Source organism: Zerene cesonia, unplaced genomic scaffold (genome assembly GCF_012273895.1).
Source record: "Zerene cesonia ecotype Mississippi unplaced genomic scaffold, Zerene_cesonia_1.1 Zces_u010, whole genome shotgun sequence".
NCBI classification, from domain to species: Eukaryota; Metazoa; Arthropoda; class Insecta; order Lepidoptera; family Pieridae; genus Zerene; species Zerene cesonia.
In genome coordinates this window covers 275,455-297,320 of record NW_024045140.1, presented here as the reverse complement: position 1 = coordinate 297,320, position 21,866 = coordinate 275,455, and the positions used below count along the sequence as shown (strand labels likewise).

General features: G+C 37.8%; 2 protein-coding genes across 2 annotated transcripts in view; one reads left to right on the top strand and one right to left on the bottom strand.

Moving 5' to 3' along the window:
* The window catches only part of LOC119839214, a 32,498-nt gene extending 19,288 nt beyond the window's left edge, over nucleotides 1-13,210 (bottom strand). The window contains exons 1-13 of the mRNA XM_038365433.1: nucleotides 12,774-13,210; nucleotides 9,697-9,825; nucleotides 8,760-8,895; nucleotides 7,806-7,873; nucleotides 7,275-7,379; nucleotides 6,839-6,918; nucleotides 6,306-6,385; nucleotides 5,895-6,015; nucleotides 5,193-5,329; nucleotides 3,332-3,442; nucleotides 2,049-2,163; nucleotides 1,114-1,180; nucleotides 321-490 (exon numbers count right to left, since the gene is read on the bottom strand). Coding sequence (XP_038221361.1) covers nucleotides 321-490; nucleotides 1,114-1,180; nucleotides 2,049-2,163; nucleotides 3,332-3,442; nucleotides 5,193-5,329; nucleotides 5,895-6,015; nucleotides 6,306-6,385; nucleotides 6,839-6,918; nucleotides 7,275-7,379; nucleotides 7,806-7,873; nucleotides 8,760-8,895; nucleotides 9,697-9,825; nucleotides 12,774-13,049 — 1,595 coding nt within the window. The 5' untranslated portion in view covers nucleotides 13,050-13,210. The remainder of the gene's footprint in view (nucleotides 1-320; nucleotides 491-1,113; nucleotides 1,181-2,048; nucleotides 2,164-3,331; nucleotides 3,443-5,192; nucleotides 5,330-5,894; nucleotides 6,016-6,305; nucleotides 6,386-6,838; nucleotides 6,919-7,274; nucleotides 7,380-7,805; nucleotides 7,874-8,759; nucleotides 8,896-9,696; nucleotides 9,826-12,773) is intronic.
* Nucleotides 13,211-13,678: 468 nt separating this feature from the next.
* LOC119839264 lies at nucleotides 13,679-21,866 on the top strand. Its single transcript, XM_038365491.1, has 4 exons — nucleotides 13,679-14,092; nucleotides 14,781-14,865; nucleotides 17,593-17,711; nucleotides 18,708-21,866. The coding sequence occupies exons 1-4, from the start codon at nucleotides 13,951-13,953 to the stop codon at nucleotides 18,878-18,880; spliced, it is 519 nt and encodes a 172-aa protein (XP_038221419.1). The 5' UTR covers nucleotides 13,679-13,950; the 3' UTR covers nucleotides 18,881-21,866.

Here is a 21,866-nt window from a genome sequence, read left to right as displayed (position 1 = left end):
TGTGAGGGTGTGGTAACTTCCCCGGTGCGAGCTTGACCCAATTTGTGCCGAAGCAGTGCTCGACTCCCACTTCAAAAATATAATATTAGCTATAGTAGTCAAGTGTAAAATTGTGATAAATACATAATATGAGCAAATGTTGTTTTTGTATGGCACAGTATGTGTGTATTAGGGCGTATGTATTGTGCGTGTGCGCACGTGTACGTGCGCGTATATTGTGCGTGAGTCTGCTTGTGTGTGTGTGCGTGCGTCAGCCTGTCACGTGCATGTATATGTGTACGTGTGTGTGTGTGTGTATGCGTGCGTGTGTGCGTGTGCACGTGCGCGTGCGTAACTCACGGTCGGCGGGCGCGGTGCGCGCGGCCATGTCGGCGAGGCGGCGCGCGGTGTTGGCGCGGTGGTGCGCGGCGAGGCAGCGCGCGAGCCGCCGCCGGGCGCCGCCCACCCAGCGCCACTGCGGCCCGCCGCCCGACGGAGGGATCAGCTCCACCTGACGTCACCGGGTAGGGAACCGGGGCACGGAAGGGAGAGGGACAGAGGGAGAAGGGGAGGGGGGGGGGACGGTTTAACGTCTGTTCATTCGACAACCATTCGTATAAGGTTTTACAAATGACATTTTAATTTTGTTGTATAATACTTTATTAAACAGGTAGGTTTAAGCGAAGATTACTTTTGAATCGTCAAAATGGAGTCCAGTTCGGACAGTAGTTTTTACAAAGAGCCGGCAAGAGACTCTGTGCCGTATTTAATGAATGTTAGCTAAAATAATAAGACTTTTCATAATGTAAACACAATTAAAATGTGCACTTCTAATATTTTATCGTTTATTTGAAAGCGCTTATCTCAGAAACTACTGGATTGATTTCAAAAATTCCTTCACTGACATGTACATGATCTCAGAGTGAAAAAGGCTATACGGGATGAAACCGGGGCAGATCGCTAGTAATAAATATTACTGCACCACATATGATGAGGTGTCACTACAAATGAATAGGGTCACATTCTTTATGCATTTATAGATGCATATGACCTTATAAATATCATAATATGTATATATGTAATATACAATATATACATTACAAAAAAATGAAAAAGAAACACTATATTTCTCACCTTGAAAGTGATAGTAGATGCAGCTTTGAAATTTTCCAATATCCTGAAAAACCTCTCGACAGCATATCTGTAATGTCATAGCGCTATTTTGAATACGGCTCGAAGGATCACTACAGGTACGTACGTACGTACGTACTACAACGTAACGAACCGGTTTACCCTCCCACGACAAGTTATCTATTCATAATATTTTTTTGCTATATATATATATATATATATATATATATATATATATATATATATATAATATAGCTTTATGTGCAGAAAAAAGCACATGTGACTTCGTAGATATTCAATCAGATCAGAAATACACTAATATAATATAATAATAATCATCATCATCATCATAATCATCATAATCATCAGCCCATATATGTCCGCAATGCTGCAACACAGGCCTCCTATGGGTCCTGAGGGTTCAGGCCATAATACAACGGCCAAGTGCGGGTTTTTTTTTTTTTTTTTTTATGTATGATAGAGAAGCGCTTAACTACCACCTCACCTGCTGGTAAGCGTATAAGTAGTCTAGGATGAAGCGCGCTTCCCTACAAGGTCACTCTACCTTTGAAGATCTAAAGATTATACCCGTCAGGGAACACAGACAGGGTTGGCATATATCACATGTCATCTTAGTAATAAATCTTATAAAATAATTGTTAAGAAATGTTAAGTAAAGTCCCGTGTCCCCTACTGTTGTATGGGGCAGATGATTTACACATGTTTCACTGATCGATTTTCTTTACGGACAAGTAGGTGATCAGCCTTCTGTGTCCTGCCAGACCAAGACATTATTTTTTGTGCGTCCCCACTGGAAATTCAACCCATGACCCCTCGGTTCTACGCTCACGCGTTAACCACTGTACCAAGGAGGCGGTCAAGAATTAAGAAAGGCAATTAAAAAAACACTATTATATAATAAAGTAATCAACACTCACTGCTTCTCAAACGGTCGGTCGTACGTGCGACAGAGACAGACCTTGTTAACAAACTGTTTGGCCACCTCGTTCTGGCTGGCCAGCTTCGTCAAGTGCTGCTGGATTATCTCTGCGCCTGGAAATTTAATAAATTATTATTTTAATTTTTGAATTTAGAATTTTTGAATTTTTCTTTGAAAGCTTTGGCCGCGGCTTCGCACGCGTTTAATTCGGAGTAATTTAATAGATGTCATTATACATATTTACCTTCCTCTTGAATCAGTCTATGTATTAAAAACAAAACCCAATCAAAATCCGTTGTGCAGTTTTAAAGATCTAAGCATACATACATAAAGACACAGGGACAGACACGATTTTGCTTTATACTATGTGGTGACGTAACAGTATTTTTTTTTTCATAGTCGGTAATAGATCTGGTGGGTCGCCTGATGGTAAGTGCTACCACCGCCCATGGAGAGGCGTAAGGTCGATTGCAGACCTTACGCTTCTACAAATGGATTGTCGACATTAATTGGGAAGGGGTTAAGAAACGATTGTCGAGAGGATTAAAGGAAAGGACTGGGAAGGAAAAGGATATAGGATATATGTAAATACGTAAACACCATTAGATCACTAGCCGGATATAAATATGTATCAAGATGCGTAATTTAACATTTACAAAGTTAATCAAAATTTATTCCTTTACTATTTTCTATTGATTTTTAAAAACGCATGAAATTACAACATATGACGTCACATCACAGGGGTGGGGGTGGCTCTAAAACGCGACTACCTACGACAAGGATAGGGGAGGGGTCAAAGAATTTAGTGATATAATATTTATGGCTAGGCCCTAAGGTGATCCATATACTAGTACTATAAAGCTGAAGAATTTGTTCGGTTGAACGCGTTAATCTCGGGAACTATTGGTCCGATTTGAAAAATTCTTTCAGCATTGGACAGCCCAGTTATTGAGGACAGCTTTTGGCTATTTAACATTAGGTACTACGTGAGTAAAACCGCGGGACACAGCTATTATACGAATGTCAATAACTCTCATGTGTCGAACACGAATGCACTTAGAAACATTTACTTCTAGAAACCGAATGCATTGTAACAATATTCTGTTTAATTGTGCCTTAGTGGTTAATGCTGTACTAGTCTTAGTACATTGAATTGAATCGACACCTATGACGTCACACAATCGCGCTGAACCGATGCACATTCTTAACCGGATCGCACAACACTCGAGTAAGTCTCAACACATTGACACTTTGACACTTGACACTATGCACCGAACGCACCTTCGTCAGGCACCTTGATCCTATGCAACTGCCAGTTCGACGGCGAGAGCTCGGCCGAGTTGAGATGCAGCATTTTGACCAGAGCGCTGGCAACTGCCGTTGTGCTGTTCACTGTAATACGAAATAGATGAATTAAATTATTGTTCACTAGCTGACCCGGCGAACTTCGTACCGCCTTAGCGTTGCAATGATGCAAACAAACGATGCTCTTTCATCAATATAGTCTATGGCTGTGAATGACATTGACATTTGTTACTCGCGTTTTTTAAAATATGCAAAATTAAATGTACATTTTTCAATATTTCTGAGAGTTTATTAATATGTTTTTCCGTAAGTAACTTCTCGTAATAATAACAAATACAACAAAAAAAGAATTAGTGAAAGCGGTCTAGCCATTCACGCGTGATGCCGTGACCAAGGAAAACGGGTTTCATTTTTATATATATAGACGATGCATCAAAAAACCTAGACCTAAGGTCATCCCAATCTGAGATTTGGATGGACTTCATAAAGCATTCTCTTTTCGAAAGCGCTGCGCCAAAGCATAATGATCTTCTATAACTCGTGTGTCATTCTGATGCGTAAGCTACCGTCAAGTATTATCAGAATCCGTTCAGCAGCCTGCATTTGAAAGAGTAACAAGCATTCTTGTATTCATTATATATTTGTCGGATACACACAAAAAAAATTATGAAAACATCGAGGTATTGGAGCGCCAGCGCCATCTTATAGCGGTATATAGAGTCTAGGAGGGGCGTACGCGGAGCGGGACAGTCAGAAATGGTCCAGCCGTCTCTGCGATAGCAAGTCTCCTGGGAACTGTACCGCGTTCCAATTTCCAGTGTTAAGTTAACGGTTAAAGTGATATTGTCATTTAATTTAAATTTGAACTACAACCGACTTTCAATTACACGCTTAGAAGCATGTCCGAGGACAATCCTGATCACCTTCTGTTGATATATTTGTCATATTAAGTAGGGTGACAGGATCAGAGCAAGTGAGACAATGATGATTGATTAATGATAATCAAAGCGTATTTTTTTCCACAACTACATTTGTGATGCGCAGGCGCACGTACACTGATCGTACGATCTAGTTGAACGCACCCATTTCTGTAGTTTTTGCTTTTGGCAACGATAATTAATGCGTTCCTGAAATAAACTAGTTCTATTGTGAAATCCAGTTGTTTAATTGCCACAAAGCACAAAGACCCTTTTTTGATTCTATAATCAATGCGTGTTATTATTTCAAATTACATGTATCATGCGCATGAGTGGGCGCTTTCACACGTACGGTGATCATGAAATTTTGAACGTGTAACGATTATCAAAACGTGTTTTTATTCAACTACATGTTAGAATGCGCATGCGCAATGCGTATGCTGACTGTGCAATTTTGATTGATTGAATTATAATCAAAGCATACTTTTTTTTATAAAGATATACATTTATCGTGCGCATGCGCATGCGCCACACGTACGCCGACCATGGAATTTAGATTGATTAACGAATTAACGATAATCAAACCGTGTGTTTTTTTTATCTCTACTACATGTCTACTGTACTTTTTATTTCTAATCTATCCATCTTCCTTCTGGGTTCTGGCAGAATTAACAGCTTCATGGGTCAATTGACTCATGGCATATAAAGCTGAGCCTGGACCTTTTCACAGCCATAACACATCACAGCAACCTAAGTTAGTTTTTATTTTATTTATTTTCTTTTTATATGTTTTTTTTTCTTATTTCCCGTTTTATGCTCAGTGTTTTGTCTTTTTTTGTTAATTGTTGTGTGTGTATTTGATTGTGAATAAATGTATGTCTATGTCTATGTCTATGTCTTGACATGCGCGTGCGCCGTACCGTGCGCGAGCGCCCGCACGATGCCGGCGAGCGCGCGGCGCAGCGCCGCCACGTTGCTGGCCGCGCTGAGGCAGAGCCGGCAGTGGCAGCCGAACCGCGCGCGGTACGACCACGCCGACTTCACCATGTCGACGCTCCTGCCGGTGGGACAGACGGAGAAACATAAAAAAAGTGTTTTTTTTTTTGTCGATATCTATATGTTAGAAAGCAAGGGGGGGTATTGAATATGTTGTTTTGAATTTTGTGTGTTTTGAATATTACTGTATTCCATCGCTTTGTTTTTTTTTGTATTCTAATTGTGTTGTATTTTTGTGCTGTTTATCCATGTATCTATCGATCTATCTATCTATCTTTCAAAAGTGGTGCAAAATTTTTATTTTTATTTTATTTTCTTATATTTATAAATGTCATACATTTTCATGAACATAACATATTATATAATAACTGTTCGCCCCGACTTCATCTGCGGTACACAGCCGGAGACCCGTTTCGATTTCCTCAATCTTCCCAGTCCATTCCTTCTTTCCAATCGTCAATACTTTCCTTATCGCAGTCCCCTTAAAATCGGGCAGCGCATTCGCAGAACCACTGCCTCTACAAAAGTCCACGGGCGGGTGATCGCTTACCATCAGGCGAACCACCAGCTCAAATGCCCGCAAGGACATAAAAAAAAACAATCGCTATAAAGCATGGGGCACATACATGTTGGTCCCCATAAGGGTGTACATGAGCGCGCTGATCTCGCACCACGAGTGGTACACGCCGAGCAGCCACTCCTCGATTGGCTTGAACTCCGACGAGTCGCCGCCTTGCTCCGCGTCTGCTGCGACAGAATTAAAAAAAAAATCGAGATACAAAATTCGAACACGTAGTTCGAAATTCAAAATCCGAACGATATTACCCATTCATTCATTGTTTATTTAAACCAAATTCGTATTAGAACTTTAACAATTCGAAAATTCGAATTCGAATTCAAATTTAAAATTCGAATTCAAATTCTAAATTCGAATAGGTTTCTATAACAATATGCACTATGAGCGAAAACAAATAGGTTTAAACGGTAAAGTTTTTAAATTTGCTATATTATTGTTTGCTATAAAAATATTTTCTCACCACACACGAAATGAAACAGGGCGGCTTCATCCTCTGGTGTGACGACTGGCTCCTCACATTCGAACATGCCCTCAGACAGCCTGAAAACAGAGCAAATATTTTTCGTATTTTTTTGAAATTAAAAAAAAAACACTAGCAGTCGTGGGACTGATGATAGAAGTGAAAACGGAACTATTAAGTTGAGAGCAATTAAAACTATATGCAAAAATTATATGAAATTTTTTATGTACGCGCACATAATACAGTCAGGAATAGTCGATGTATTAGTGTATACGTGTACACAGGCTACTGCGCGTGCGCTAGTCTGGCTCTCCATAGCTATAGATATACTATTATCATCAGCATGTCGGTGACGCGAACCGAGGATTTTACCCTCTACCAAAACGCTCAACGCGCCTAAAGGAGTTTTCACTTCAAAAAAACATACAAAATGTTCTTAATGCTACACAAGGCTCTCTGAATTAATACATTTTTTTTTAATTTAGCACGACTAATTAATAAATCATTCGCTAATTAATTGATTCACAACTCACGCGTCCGTCTGCTGGTCCAGTGTGACGTCATCCTCCAGTGGCGCTTCATCGCGGACGGTCTCCTCCGCCGACGCAAGCAGCTGAAAAAACGTGATTGAATATTCATCATCATCATCATCAGCATCATCACCATAATCATAAATCTTATCATCAACATCATACTCCTTTTTTACAGTCAGTTGAAAATATGTACTTACTGTGTAATAATAATCAACCAACATTCCTAAAACATGATATTGTATTGCTATTTTTACAATTAAAATTTTTATTATTCTTTATTCCTCATAAAAACGTCACACTTTTATTTATTCATTTTATAAATTATGTTTTTAACAATTAACTAGGACTCTACAGATTTCCACTTCTACAAGACACCTCTAACCACCTCTATCCATGGGACCTCGATGCCCACTTCTCTCTGGTCTCCATTCCTCACCTGGAGTATGTCCTCGTGCCTGATGAGAAAGTGGTCCGGCTCGGGGGCTGGTTCAGCACTCAGCAGCGGCAGCAGGAATTGGCCCATCGCTGGCGGTTCCACCTGCTGTTTGATAGTTTAATGAGTTTTTATATAATAACACATTCATATAACAAAGCAGATACTCCATTCGAAAAATGTTTTTTTATTTATTTATTTTTTTTTATGTTATCGTCAGAAAAGGATCCGATAGTCGTGTCTGATGGTAAGCGACCACCGCCCATGAACATTCTAGTGCGTCTGCGAATGTGCTGCCCGCTTTAGGGGGTAAAGGATAAGATAAGGTTTGACGACTGGAGATAAGGAATGGCCAGGGAATAATGAGACAAAGGATACTGGCCTCCGGCTCTCCCCACTCACCGTACGAAACACAGTAGCATGATTCTATTTCACGCTGGCTTCCTGTGGGGGTGTGGTACTTCCCCGATGCGAGCTGACCCAATTCCTGCCCACTCCCACTCATTGCTACACTAGCGACTTTTAAACACTTACGGATCCCTTGTCCTGGTATCCCGGGCAGATGTCATCTACGCCGGCTCGATCTTTATCCGAAGACGCAGCTGAAATAAACATATTGAAAATGAAAATAAAAACAAAAATGGATCTTTCAACAAAAAAAAAAACTTATATAGAAATATCCCGGGTCACAGTTTTAGTTACCCAACACCTGCGAAGTGACTGGACCGATTCTTATGAAATTCTGTGTGCATATCGGGTATGTCCGAGAATCGGGCAACATCTATCTTACCCCTTAATGATAATAGTAAGGCAGGACAGCGTTTGCCGGGTTCAGCTAGTAATAATATAAATTTGCTTCAAATTGTCGAAACTATCCAACCAAATTTGAATCATCAAAATCGGTTCACCCATCTGAAAGTTCCGAAGCAAACATATCATTTTCTTTAAACAATAAACTATGTTTCAAAATTTCTCAATAAACTATGTTGTTATTAAGATTCAAATATACTTCTAGAACAATTCTAATCAACTTAATAAATGTTTTAGTTTCAGTTTACATAACCCATTAACATTGTCATAGGACCCGTAGGAATATCGGGATAAAAAGTTGCCTATATGTTATGCAGTTGTCCAGCTGTCTACGTACCAAATTTCATTGCAATCAGGTTAGTAGTTCTGGCGTGAGAAAAGAGTGACAAACATACACACATCCTCACAAGCTTTCGCATTCATAATATAAGTAGGATAGTAGGATAGGAAGGAAGTAGGATTATAAAGCTGAAGAGCTTGTTTGTTTGAACGCACTAATCTCAGGAACTACTGGTCCGACTTGAAAAATTCTTTCAGTGTCAGATAGTCCATTTATTGAGGAAGGCAATAGGCAATATATGTACCACGGGCGACCGCTAGTAATAAACGAGTTAATGTTTACGTTACAAACATACAGGTGAAGCTAACGATAGCGTGTTAAAAACAATCATCGCATACATGAATCATCCAGCTCAGTCCACTGGTCGTCCGAGTCGGAGTCCGCGCCGACGTCGCTCGCGTCGGACGCCGCGTCCGCGCGCCGGACGCGCAGCGACGCCGCGCGGCGCGCCGCGGCGCTGCGGCGCCGGCACATCTGCGCGAGAGGGACGGAATTATCGCTTGGTGTGTGTGATAGAGGGAGATGGATAGAGGGAGGTGTGATTATAAGTGAAGTCCCGTGTCCCCTAGTGGGGTATGGGGCAGATGATGTACATCTGTTTCACTGATCGATTTTTTTTATGGACAAGTAGGTGATTAGCCTTCTGTGTCCTGCCAGAGCGAGACTTTTTTTTTTTTGCGTCCCCACCGGGAATCGAACCCAGGCCCCCTCGGTTCAAAGCTCACGCGCTAACCACTGTACCAAGGAGGCGGTGGAAGTGTGATTATGGCGCGGTACATTTAAATTAACAAAATGATTATATTTTTTTTGTTGTGATGTTAGTCCGAAGAGCTACTACACTATACGGACGCTTGTGTGAACTGAAGGTTCATTCTGGTAGGGACGCGCTCAAGGGCGCGCTTGACGGGGATATTTATTTTTATTTAAATTTAATATAATTACGGTAATCAATCAAAAAATTAGGCCAGCTCGCATCGGGAAACTACACACCTCCACAACTAAACACACCCCCAGAGAAGACCGGCGTGAAACAGTAACATACGTCGAGTGGGAGATCCGGACACAAGCCGGACACACGTTTCCTTTTCCTCACCCTTCCCATTCCAATCCTTATTTCCACTCGTCAATCCTTTCCTTATCCGTCACCCCTTAAAAGCGAGCAGCGCATTCCCTCAGCCTCCACCTCTGCTCTGTTCACGAACGGTGGTGATCACTTACCATTGGCGACCCACCCAGCCCAGTTGCCCGCTGTTATGGCATAAAAAAATTAATCACCTCCTTCCCTTTGACGATCGGCCGCTTCCGGTTCGCGCGCTGCGGCCGCGCGGCGCGCCTCGCCTTGCCGCGCGCGCCGGACCACGACGAGGACGTGGAGGAACCGCTGCCGGACGCGCGGTGACCGATCTGAAGTTATCGACGTAGTGCCATTATAAATCTACACTAGTATTATAAAACTTCCCTCACTTTCGCATGTTTGTAATGTACGTAACGCAGCTATCGCTGGAGCGGTTTTAAAAATTCTTTCACTGTTAGAAAAATGCAACTTCACTGAGTGACATTCTATCGTACTAATCCTACTAATGTTATAAATGCGAAAGTTTGTCGATGTATGTGTATGTGTATGATTGTTACTCTTTCACGCAAAAACTACTGAACCGATTGCAATGAAATTTGGTACGATGATAGCTGGACAACTGGAATAACACACAGGCAATTTTTTATCCCGATATTCCTACGAGATACGGACTCACGCGGGTGAAACCGCGGGAGGTAGCTAGTAAGTTATATACACTAGTTTGAGGCTGAGCGTTGGTAGATCAGTCAGCCCCTTTCGCCTTTGTATATCTAGACTAGCTGTTCGCCCCGGCGTCAGCCGTGTTACATAATTATAGCCTATAAAACACTTTGCAGAATAAAACTATAGTAAATAAATGGATAAACTCGCTGATACTAACAGCCCATAACAAAATCTAGTGTATAGCTTATATAATAATAAACCTAAGACTGCCAAGTTTCCTAAAATCTATTCTAATGACCTTTGTTCAATACTTAATAGCACCCATAGATCTTGGGGAAGATTCCCAGTAGTCGGGAGACTAAAAAGGTAAGCTAGCTGCACCCAGCGGTTTCACTCGAGTATGTCCGTATCCCGTAGGAATATTGGGATAAAAAGTTGTCTATGAGTTATTCCAGCTGTCCAGCTATTTTAATTGCAATTGGTTCAGTAGTTTTTGCGTGAAAGCATCCATTCATACTTACAATAATTCGCGTTTATAATATGAGTAGGATAAATAAATGACATACACACACACACACATATATATATATATATATATATATATATGTGTGTGTGTGTATGAATGAATGATAATTAAATCCTTTATATGCTCTCCAATATGAAGTGAAGTACTGTGTCCCCTAGTGGGGTATGGAGCAAACTATATACATCTGTTTCACTGATAGATTTTCTTTCTGGACAAGTAGGTGATGAGTCTTCTGTTTTCTGCCAGACCTTGAATTTTTTTTTTTATTTGCATCCCCACTGGGAATTGAACCCAGGACTCCTCGGTACTAAGCTCACGCGTTAACCACTTTCATATACCACTACTTAATTCAAATCATACTCAGTACAAATCTTTTAGTCTTAACTAGATAATTTTGTAACTATTTAGTTTATTAAAATCTGGTTGTGTTGGTGGCAGGCATTAACAAGTATTTCTATAGCTTTAATTTTATACATATAATATACACATATACTTACATAATTAACATATTACATTATAAATATTAGAAAGATTTATTAACTGCTATAGTACATGTGTGTAATGTTTCCAGTTTTCTTTTAAATTTTGAGCGTTACATACTCCTTACTTACGAGGTAGCACATATATCTCTTATCCTAACAGTATCTAAAGTATTGATAATGATATTATTAAATTGCATAAGGTAATCTTTTTTGCACATATAATCTTACTAGCTAATTTTCACCCACATAAGTCCGTATCCCGTATCGGGCTAAAAAGTTGCCTGTATGTTATTCCAGTTGTCCAGCTATCTGAGTATCAAATTTCCTTTGTTGAATTTTGAATTTGCAACCGGTACAGTAGTTATTGCGTGAAAGAGGAACAAACACACACATCCTTACAAACCTTTGCATTTATAATATTAGTAGGATAGGAAGTAGGATTAATCACTACATCATATAAAACAAAGTCGCTTTCTCTATCCCTATGTGTGCCTATGTCCCTATGTGTCTTTAAAACTACACAAAGGAGTTCTTTCTTTTTTAATAGATTGCGCTTCAAGAGGAAGGTTTATATGTATAATAACATCTATTAAACTACTCCGAATGAACATGAGCCATAGGCTAAAGCTAGTTACTATATAAATGTGTAAAATTTTCCTCTAATATCATGCAAGGCATCACAGATATCCAAATCCACAAGTATTTTTTGCGGATGTTTTATTGCCCACTTGAACTCAAACATTATATGAATGTTTGCACACAAGTGAGTCGTCCAGGGTGCTAAAACCGGTTCTAGTTTATTTTTATAAATATCATAAGTAAATTAAAAGCAATTAAGTGTAACTTTTATAGATGAAGGTCATATGGAAATATTTGCATGTGTTTTACATAAAGGTCTTATATGCAATTTTGAGTTGAAATTTATTTCTGATTAGTCATTTGCCCCCGCTTTGCCCAGGGTGCATATACATAGCTTATGTCACTCAGTTAAGTTGCAGCTTTCTAATGGTGAAAGATTTTTGAAAACGACCCAGTGGTTTTTGTGTGAGAACATTACAAACATACAAAAGTTTCCTGTTAATAATATTAGTGTAGATTGATTGGAAACTAATCAAATAGGTATCATATTGGATTTTTAATTTTAATTACTTCTTCTCTTGATATTTCTATGTATATTCCATGACAGTCTCAAATAAAATAAATATATTTTATTTTATTTGTTTAGTCTTGTTTTACATACTTTTTTATTAATATTTGTAGATTTAAAAATTCAGTTAAAATAAGAATTTACGTGTTAGCATATGGTTGGTATATAGATATATGAATGTTATAAAACTACAGTTCAATCAATAAATAAACAAAGTTAATTTCAGTGTTCAATAATAATAGAACTATGATAATGGCCTGTTTTGAAAAGATCAATCAACATAATTTAACAATACATGTTTTGTCAACAAGTGCCACTTTTAAAAACTTGGCTGCACATCTTGTTTCAACTATAAATATGCAATTACTTGTGTAAATTTTCGAAAAAATGTCACATGTCAAAACTAAAGGTCAACGACACAGTAAAAGGATGTTGTAAGGACATGATAGGGTTACTTACAGCTATTTCAAACAGAGACGGGAAGTCCTGCTGAGGCTCGTCGGCAAGACCTGCAAGGAGACCGAGTTCCGCTCTCAGATCGGCGAGCTCTGCACCAATGCGATCCGCCCTATCCGCATCCCCCAGTTCGTCCTTCAGGATATCCCCTATCTCGTCCGACACAGCAGCCACCGCTGACGCCAGTTCGTCAGAAGGCAAGGAAGTTTTGCCTAAACCTATCCCACCGGCCTCCGATTCCGTCCCGCTCCCCGAACATTTCTGCATGGGAAACATCATTTGCAAACAGAAATCAGTACGGAACGCGGAAAACGAAACATCTAAAGTTCAAGCGCTTTCTACGGAATCACTGTGGTTGTTCTGAAACGCTTTGTATGATGTGAAAAACCATTTTCTCCTGCACACCGATAGATCCCGAAGTTTTTGACAATACCAATATGGCGACGATATTTTTAGGTATTTGTGATCAGCCGCAGACGGATAGAGCATCAAATTTCATATGGCAATTATTGTTTTAAAAATATTAATAAAAATAATTACAATATTTAAATTCAATTTCAGTGTATTAAAGTGATAAATATACAGTTATAGTTCAATTAACGTTTTTATCTAAATATTTTTAATAAATCGCTGATTCATTCCATAATATTAATAACTCAAACGTTTTCAAAACAGCCTTTCCACAAACAGGAAATAAACGATTTTTTATACATAAATGAAACAATCCACATAAAAGGTCAATACGCATGAGGATATTAATAATCCTCTGTTTCAGGGTGACCAGTGTCGGTACCAATAACCAATATTATAATGCTATACTATCTGCACCCAAGTCCAAAAAAAATACAATGACACTGACACATAAACGACTTTGACAATACACAATGTTGACATAGTTGACATAAAAATGTCTTGCGCGATCTTTATTTTTTCGAGATCTAAATATAATTTTTTACATAAAAATAACTAATGCAGGTAAAATGCCGCAGTGCGTTGCACGCTTAAAATTACGCGCGTTATTTTCTAGTTAGGAACCTGCTTGCTTAATTCAATTATTGGTTGCTTCATCTATGTTAATTTGTAACTTGCTAGATTCTTATAGGCCGCTTTTGAATTAAAATTAGCGGCGCTAAGTGTTGGAACACTAGTCTTTCGGAACAGGGGAAGTGTTCTGTAAATAATGGCAGTTCAAAATAAAGTTTTATATGCGTTCCGCGGCTGGATAGCATTCGTGGCGTTCATGGACTTAGGAACCGCCGGAAGATCGTACATCGAGAAGAGGTCTTTCCTTAGCAATAACCCTGAAAATGATCAATTCGACTGTAAGTTTAGCTATTTAAAATGTTTAATAAAATTTATCATAATGAGGAAGCTTTTTGTATGTTTGTAACGTTTTCACGCAAAAACCACTGCACCGATTTAAAAAAAATCATGTTAATTTAAATATATATATAATATAACCATATCAAACATGTGTTTTAAAAGCCGTTATCTGACTGTTACATGTGGCATTGTTATATTGTTTTGTAATACTTTATTAGTTGAATAAAATTTTTGGTGATTGAATAATCAGGAAAATAGAAATCAAATTGAATAATCAGCCCTAGAATCTATACTAATATTATAAAGCTGAATAGTTTACTTGTTTGTCTGTTTGTTTGAACACACTAAGCTCAGGAACTGCTGGTCCGATCTGAAACATTCTTTCAGTGTTAGATAGCCCATTTATTGAGGAAGGCTATAGGCTATATAATATGAACTATGACGATTTATGTACCATGTTAAATAGACGGCCTCATCACTTGTAACCAATCTCTACCAAGCAACCTTTGATTAGGATTGTTTTATGAGCTAGCTGTGATGGGTAGTGTTCAATTGGAGATAATATATATATATATTTTTTTTATTTTTATTTATATATGTCAGCTGTAATAGGTAGTTTGTGGTGGTGGTTCAAATTGGATCTGAGAAAAAAAAAACATTGCAATTTTTTTTTTTTTTGTTTCCCAGGTACAATATCCAGGATGCTGGGGATGTTTTCAGTGCTAAAAGCTTTAGCCCTGATACATTGCACCTTGTACATTCATTACAGGCCGTGAGTATCACAGATTATGATAAACTAGCTGCGCCCCGCGGTTTCACCCGCGTAAGTCCCTATCCCGTAGGAATGTCGGGATAAAAAGTTGCCTATGTGTCATACCAGTTATCCAGCTATCAACATACCAAATTTCATTGCAATTTGTTTATTAGGTTTTGCGTGAAAGAGTAACAAACATACACATACATCCATACACACAAACATTCGGAATTATAATATTACTAGCTTTGATCCGCGGCTTCGCTCGCGTTAAATTTAGAGTAGTTTAATAGATGTTCTACATATAAATCTTCCTCTTGAACCATTCTATCTATTAAAATCGTTCCATCGAAATCCGTTGCGTAGTTTTAATGATTTAAGCATACATAGGAACATAGGGACAGAGAAAGCGACTTTGTGTTATACTATGTAGTGATTATAGTAAGATAGTTATCATATCGTAGATGGAACCAGCTTCCGCCCGGGCGTAGTCAAAGAAAAAGCTACATAGTCCGCGGTTTTACCCGCATAGTTCCCAATCCCGTACTCTTTCCGGGATGAAAACTATCCTATGTCCTGTCTCGGGTCTCGAACAATCGCTGTATCGAATTTTATCTAAATCGGTTGGTTGGTTTAGGCGTTACGAAGGGGCAGACGCGAGGACGGCAGTTACTTTTGCAATTATAATATAGGTAGGGGTTTTTATTTGTACTAAATATGTATAAGAGTCGATAAATTACAGTGGTTTTGGCATAAATCTTGAGTCGCTGCGACATGTATATTTTAAAGTCTAATATAAATAATAAATATATTAAATATATAAAGAATAAATATATAAAGAATAAAGAAAAAAAAAACGCGCTTTAATGCTCAATCTACTAAATTATTTCACCTACACTTATACGCAAGCAAATTATGTAATCCCGACGATCCTAATCAGGGTAATGAGATAGACTCATGATAATATTGTATTGTCACCGATCCTTAATAAGTGTACAGAGTTTGAATTGAATCAGTCCGATTAAAGTTGGTCAAAATCGAGTCTAAACACTCGTTTACTGTTACATACCAACATACTTGTTAAATTAATAGAAGCCTGTTAAAAATGGTACTGATATTTCATCATTACATCATTACATATTATAAAAGCAATGTCGCTCTCCGCCGTCTCTGTGTATGCTTGTATGCTTAAAAAAGTGAAGTCCCGTGTCCCCTAGTGGCGTATGGGGCAGATGATATGCATCTGTTTCACTGATCGATTTTCTTTATGGACAAGTAGGTGATCAGCCTTCTGTGTCCTGCCAGACCGAGACATTTTTTTTTTGTGCGTCCCCACCGGGATTCGAACCCAGGACCCCTCGGTCTTACGCTCACGCATTAACCACTGTACCAAGGAGGCGGTCTGCTTAAATCTTGAATGCTTAAATCTTTAAAATTACGTAGCAGATTTTGATGGGTCTTTTTAATAGACAGCGTGATTAAAAAGGAAAGTTTATATGTATAACTTGACGCTCGTCCCGGATCCGCCCGGATATCAAGATTCCTGTTTTATCCCAAGGGAGCATTTAATCGAGATGAAAAGCATCCTATCACCCAAGTCAGCTCATACCCTGTCTGTTTACCAAAGTTCATCAAAATCCGTTCTTTCCGCTTTTTTAACGGACAAACATCCAAACTTTCACATTTATAATATTAGTGTGATATATATTGATAGATAGTGTGAAGTGCATCCAATCTAATAGATAATGGATGTTCCAATAAACTTCACCGAATTCAACGCGTACGAAGCCGCGGGCAAAAGTTAGTCTACACTAATATTATAATAAAGAGGAAAACTTTGTTTGTTTGTTTGGTTGTAACGAATAGGCTCAAAAACTACTGGACCGATTTTGAAAAATTCTTTCACCATTCGAAAGCTACATTATCCACGAGTAACATACACTATATATGTACCACGGGCGAAGCCGGGGCGAACAGCTAGTATATTAATGTATCGATATGGAGTGGCCTAAGTGGAATCTATCTCACGTCGCGTTAATCAGATTGTTGACCTAACCTAGTTTCTATAAAGAATCTAGGTCTCGACTCGTTACAGTGTATATAAACGATATTTTCCTATTTAAAATACTGAAAAGCTATGCATCATGTATCCGAAGTTATTTATTTATTTCCTAGCTTTTGTCCGCGGCTTCGCACGCATTAAATTTTGGAGAATATGGGACCTCGGATGCTCTGCTCACTGAACAGTAGCATACTATCATTACACGCCGGTCTTCTGTGGGGATGTCGTACCTTCTCCAGTGTCAGCTGGACCGATTCTTGCAGACGCGTAGTTGTAACTACGTCTAAGTAATCTGTTTTGTTTTTTTTATGTCACAGTCGGCAATGGAGCTGGTGGGTCGCCCGATGGTAAGCGCTACCACCGCCCATGGACATTTGGAGAGGCGTAAGGTATGCAATCGACCTTACGCCTCTACAACTGGATTTTATTTGGAGAAGGAAAGGATTGACGAGAGGAATAAAGGAAGGGACTAGGAAGGGTAAGGAGGAGGATATGGGCCTCCGGCTCCCCCACTCACCGAAGGAAACACAGCAGAATGCTATTTCACGCCGGTCTTCTGTGGGGGTGTGGTACTTCCCCAGTGCGAGCTGGCCCAATTCGTGTCGAAGCATGCTCGACTACCACATATAAATCTATACTATAATCTGCATATTTAAAACTATCAGATTCATTACGATTTCCAGGGTGGTGTCCATGGGCTACTGGTCGCTTGTGCTCACCATAATATTATACTTCTCAGAGGCGTTCTATTTCCATTCCACTACATTAAACTTTTACGTCGTGTTCCCCTGCGTCCTGAATAGTAAGTAAACCTACATAGTATTTTCTTGTGTTTGATTTTACGCGAGTATTATACATTTAGAAATTAAAAACTTTTTAACGGATTTTAAACGCGATTCATTCATTATATTATTAACCCGACGTTTCGAACACTTTACAACGAGCGTGGTCAGTGGCGTAATGAATAAATCGCGTTTAAAATCCGTTAAAAAGTTTTTAGTTTCTAAAAGTAAACCTACACTCAAAACAATTATAAGATTAAATAATAAGGTGAAAAAAACACGCTCTGATGATGTTAACAACTAAATTTTCTTATTTCCTTTCATAGAGAGTTTACCTAAGGCCAACAGTTGTTTAATGTTGCCAATCCTGAAAAGGATGATAGGCTAAACTGATGAATTTCATTCGATGATTGTCACCGATCCTTGATAAGTGTACAGAGTTTGAATCTCACGTTTGAACAATGTCCATATAAAGTGGGTCGAGTCTAAGAGACTCCGAATCGACCGATAAAAATGTGTTAGAGATATTTTCAAAAATGCTTGACCGATATTAGACCTTTGGAAACGTTAGTGAAATTTATTTTCTCATGTTTGTAATAAAAAAAGTGGCGACTCGAAAGTTTTCTAATTCCTTCGAATGATACCAAATATCCAAACTCATTTATAGATTGCATTGCTATTGACCAGCAGGGGGCCAAGTGTGACATTTTAATAAAATACCACAGCGATTCAATGATAATCTATGGAACACCATTGGTCATAAATATTTTGCAGACCAAATTATCAAACCAAGACACGAACCGATTTTGACATTTAAACATTTGTAAGTTGAAATATTCTCCCCCGGGGCCATGTCATCTTATTAAAAAAAAAACATCTCTGTGATCTCAACTTTTCAAGAAGAATAAATTGATGAGTTCTGATATTATCTTTGTAGAATATATATAACAAATCGCAGATGTTTTGCTGCCTGTCAACTTCTTTTAAGGCTTAATAAACACCATTTTCTTTTACAGTTCTCACCCTTTTGGGTTTAATATATTTACCGACCAAAATAAAATTATGGGGCACGGTGCCAGGCACGTCGGGCATGGAGAGAGAAGTGGACGATGAAAATGCTCAAATTCTCCGGCAAATGGGCAATTTTAGGCGACGGAAAGCTGGCAACACAAAGAACAAGCACGTTTGATTTTCGAACTGCCGCGCAATTTTAGGCTGTGTGATGTGCACTTGATAGGTTAAGGGTGACGTTTGTTATCTGGGTTGCCAATTATCAATTGATTGTCTAGTTTTTGGGATATTAAGTTATTATTATGATTATTTAACTTTGGCATATTTTATTATTTTGATTTCCTTAGTTTAGTATAAAGTGAAAATTCTCAAATTTCATCTTATAGCTTTTTTTTGAATCCTGACAAGACGTATCTTTCTCGCGTGTATTCATTTAGTGTTGTAGTCATATTTGTCTTATTTCTATGTTCAAATAACCTTTTGCTCAACAAATTTGTTAGAATCTATCATAGCCTTTAAATATGTTGCAATTAGCAATATTTTAGGTAGACTATATTTTTAAATATTATCGAAAGACTAAGTATAGATGCCATGACGTTTTAAATTGTAGTATATTTATTTTATGAGTGATACAATTCTAACAAATTATTTAAAATTGTCTGACTATTATTTACTTGATTCAAACTATTTTAAAATACAATTAATTTCGACCAACGAACGTATGTTAAAATAGTAATGTAATGTACTCTTCTTAAATCTTTTTTTCGTTGAATATATTTAAGCCACGACCAAGATAATTAAGTTAGCATGAAATAGCTTGATATGTATTTAGGATAATACGAAATTCGCGTATTTAATAGCATAAATCGACAACTATGCTATACTGCACATAACTTAATATAAAAGAGGTTAGAAAAATAGTTCCTGATTTGTATGGGATCACGTGTCTCCGGTTTTCTACCATTATTTAACTCCAAAGCCGACGAGCGGCTGTATCGCAATGAACGCACTACAATGCGCGATTGCTCACCCATTCCAAGACGATGCCCTTGCATTGCTAGCAATGTATGCCTCATTGAGTCATTATTTTTTCAATATATAAGATTGCTCACAAGGCCCTTCTGACCTCTTTTATCGGTTCTATGCTAGGCTATATGCACGTTCTAGCAAGAGTGACAAGGACAACACTATTTTTCGCATGACACATTAACGCTTTAATGACACATGACACATTAAGCAATTTGATAATTGTTGAATATATATCGACCGAAACTTTTAAGACTATTCGAATGTATCGATAGTAATATTGTGAAATGTTTGTTTTTACTTAGAGGGAGTTAGGTTGCGTCAAATTTTTAGTTCACTTTAAAGTTGAAACTATATGACATGAGTGTGTCAGTGTGTCAATCTTATTATTGTATCCTGTAAGTCTGAGTGAGACATCGAATACGTATCATTACGTCAAGTCCGTCGTATTTCTTGTGTGTAGTGAGTGTGAGTTAGCGTGTTGATAGGCGACATAATGAGTTTGTTACAACTCGTGTGAGTGTGTCACTTTGGGAATTGAACAGAGATTATAACAACACTATTTATTGAATGAGTTGATTGGATGATCTGCATAATATTTATTGAAAAGATAGTAATTCTCTGCACATGGTTATATAAAATTATATAACACAGTAAACGATATGTTTTTAACTCAGTATTATGAGTATCACTACACGTAGTCTCTATCTATAAGTATCTTGAAACTTCCTAACTGTATAAATGAGAATAAGTATGCGATAAGTCCAATGTCGTATTGTAAAACACGTGTGTGTGAGTGAATCGTATAGGTGAGTGTAACAGTGTCGGTCATTGATCATCTATGAGTGTGTCCGTGATTTTATGTGTTTGGAAGTGAGTAAATATAATATATGCAAAATGAAACGAAAATCTCTAATATAATTATTTGAAATCAAAAAAATATATATTATATCTAGAATTTTCGCTTAAATCACGTGTAATGTAGCAAGAGAGGCCACATGAATGCAGCTTCTAAGTTATAGTCAAGCACAGGTTAAGTGAACTAGAAATTTGAAAAACACCACACAGATGTTACGGAAGATTGCTTGGGCTGCCTTTTCCTAAATAGCTTTACGTAGCTTAGCTTACACTTAGGTCTAGATTAAGCTAGATACAATCCAACACGCTAGATAGTCAACGTGTAAGGCCAAATTTTTATATTCAAACACTTTTAATACCTAAAGACTCACTTCTCCTCAATTCTACCTACTATTTATCCTAGTTATACGTAGATGCCTTACTACAAGTCGGTTCCGTGAGATTTGAAAAGCAAGAAGCTTAAATTTGGCTTATTGCAAATTTCTAAATGCAGATTCAGACATTGATATAATGCTTATCAATTCTCGATGAACAGACCATAGACTAGAACAATTCTACCTTACACCAGTGCCAATGCAATAGTATATTTATATACAATAAATATATTTCGATAATATATATCTGTTCTCTAAGATTAAATAGGATAGTTAATCAGCTGACGGGTGGTTGGTTGTTTACAGATTGTTTGACAGTTTTATAGTCTGGCTAGTATGGTATTATGTTATCTGTTGTCTGGATATGTTTTGTAGTTTATTGACAGAAATTGTATGAAAATATAAGGCAAAAAGTGTTGAATTGACAATCAGCGACTTCATCAGCAAGTCGTGAGATTGCCCTTAGGTCTCGTCTCTCATTGGTTAATATTTTAAAATCGAATGTTTTTAAAAGCATTGACGTACAATAAAACAAATAATAAACTAGACTAAAACATACCCAAGAACCGTTTAATATACAATACAAACTGATCATTAATGCGACGAGATAAGGTTTTAATTTGAACGGCACTTGGGCATTTATTGACCAAACTATTTATTCTATGTATTTATTACTTATATTTCATTGGAAATACAATGAAGTGAAAACGCTAGTATATAAACCATTTGTTCTATTTGTGAGTCTAAAATGATTATATTGTGTCAATGTTTTAACATCATAAGGTTATATTATGTTTGATTTTACGCGAGTATTATACATTTAGAAATTAAAGACTTTTTAACGGATTTGAAACGCGATTTATTCATTATGTTATTAATTCCCATATTAATAAATACAATAACAGC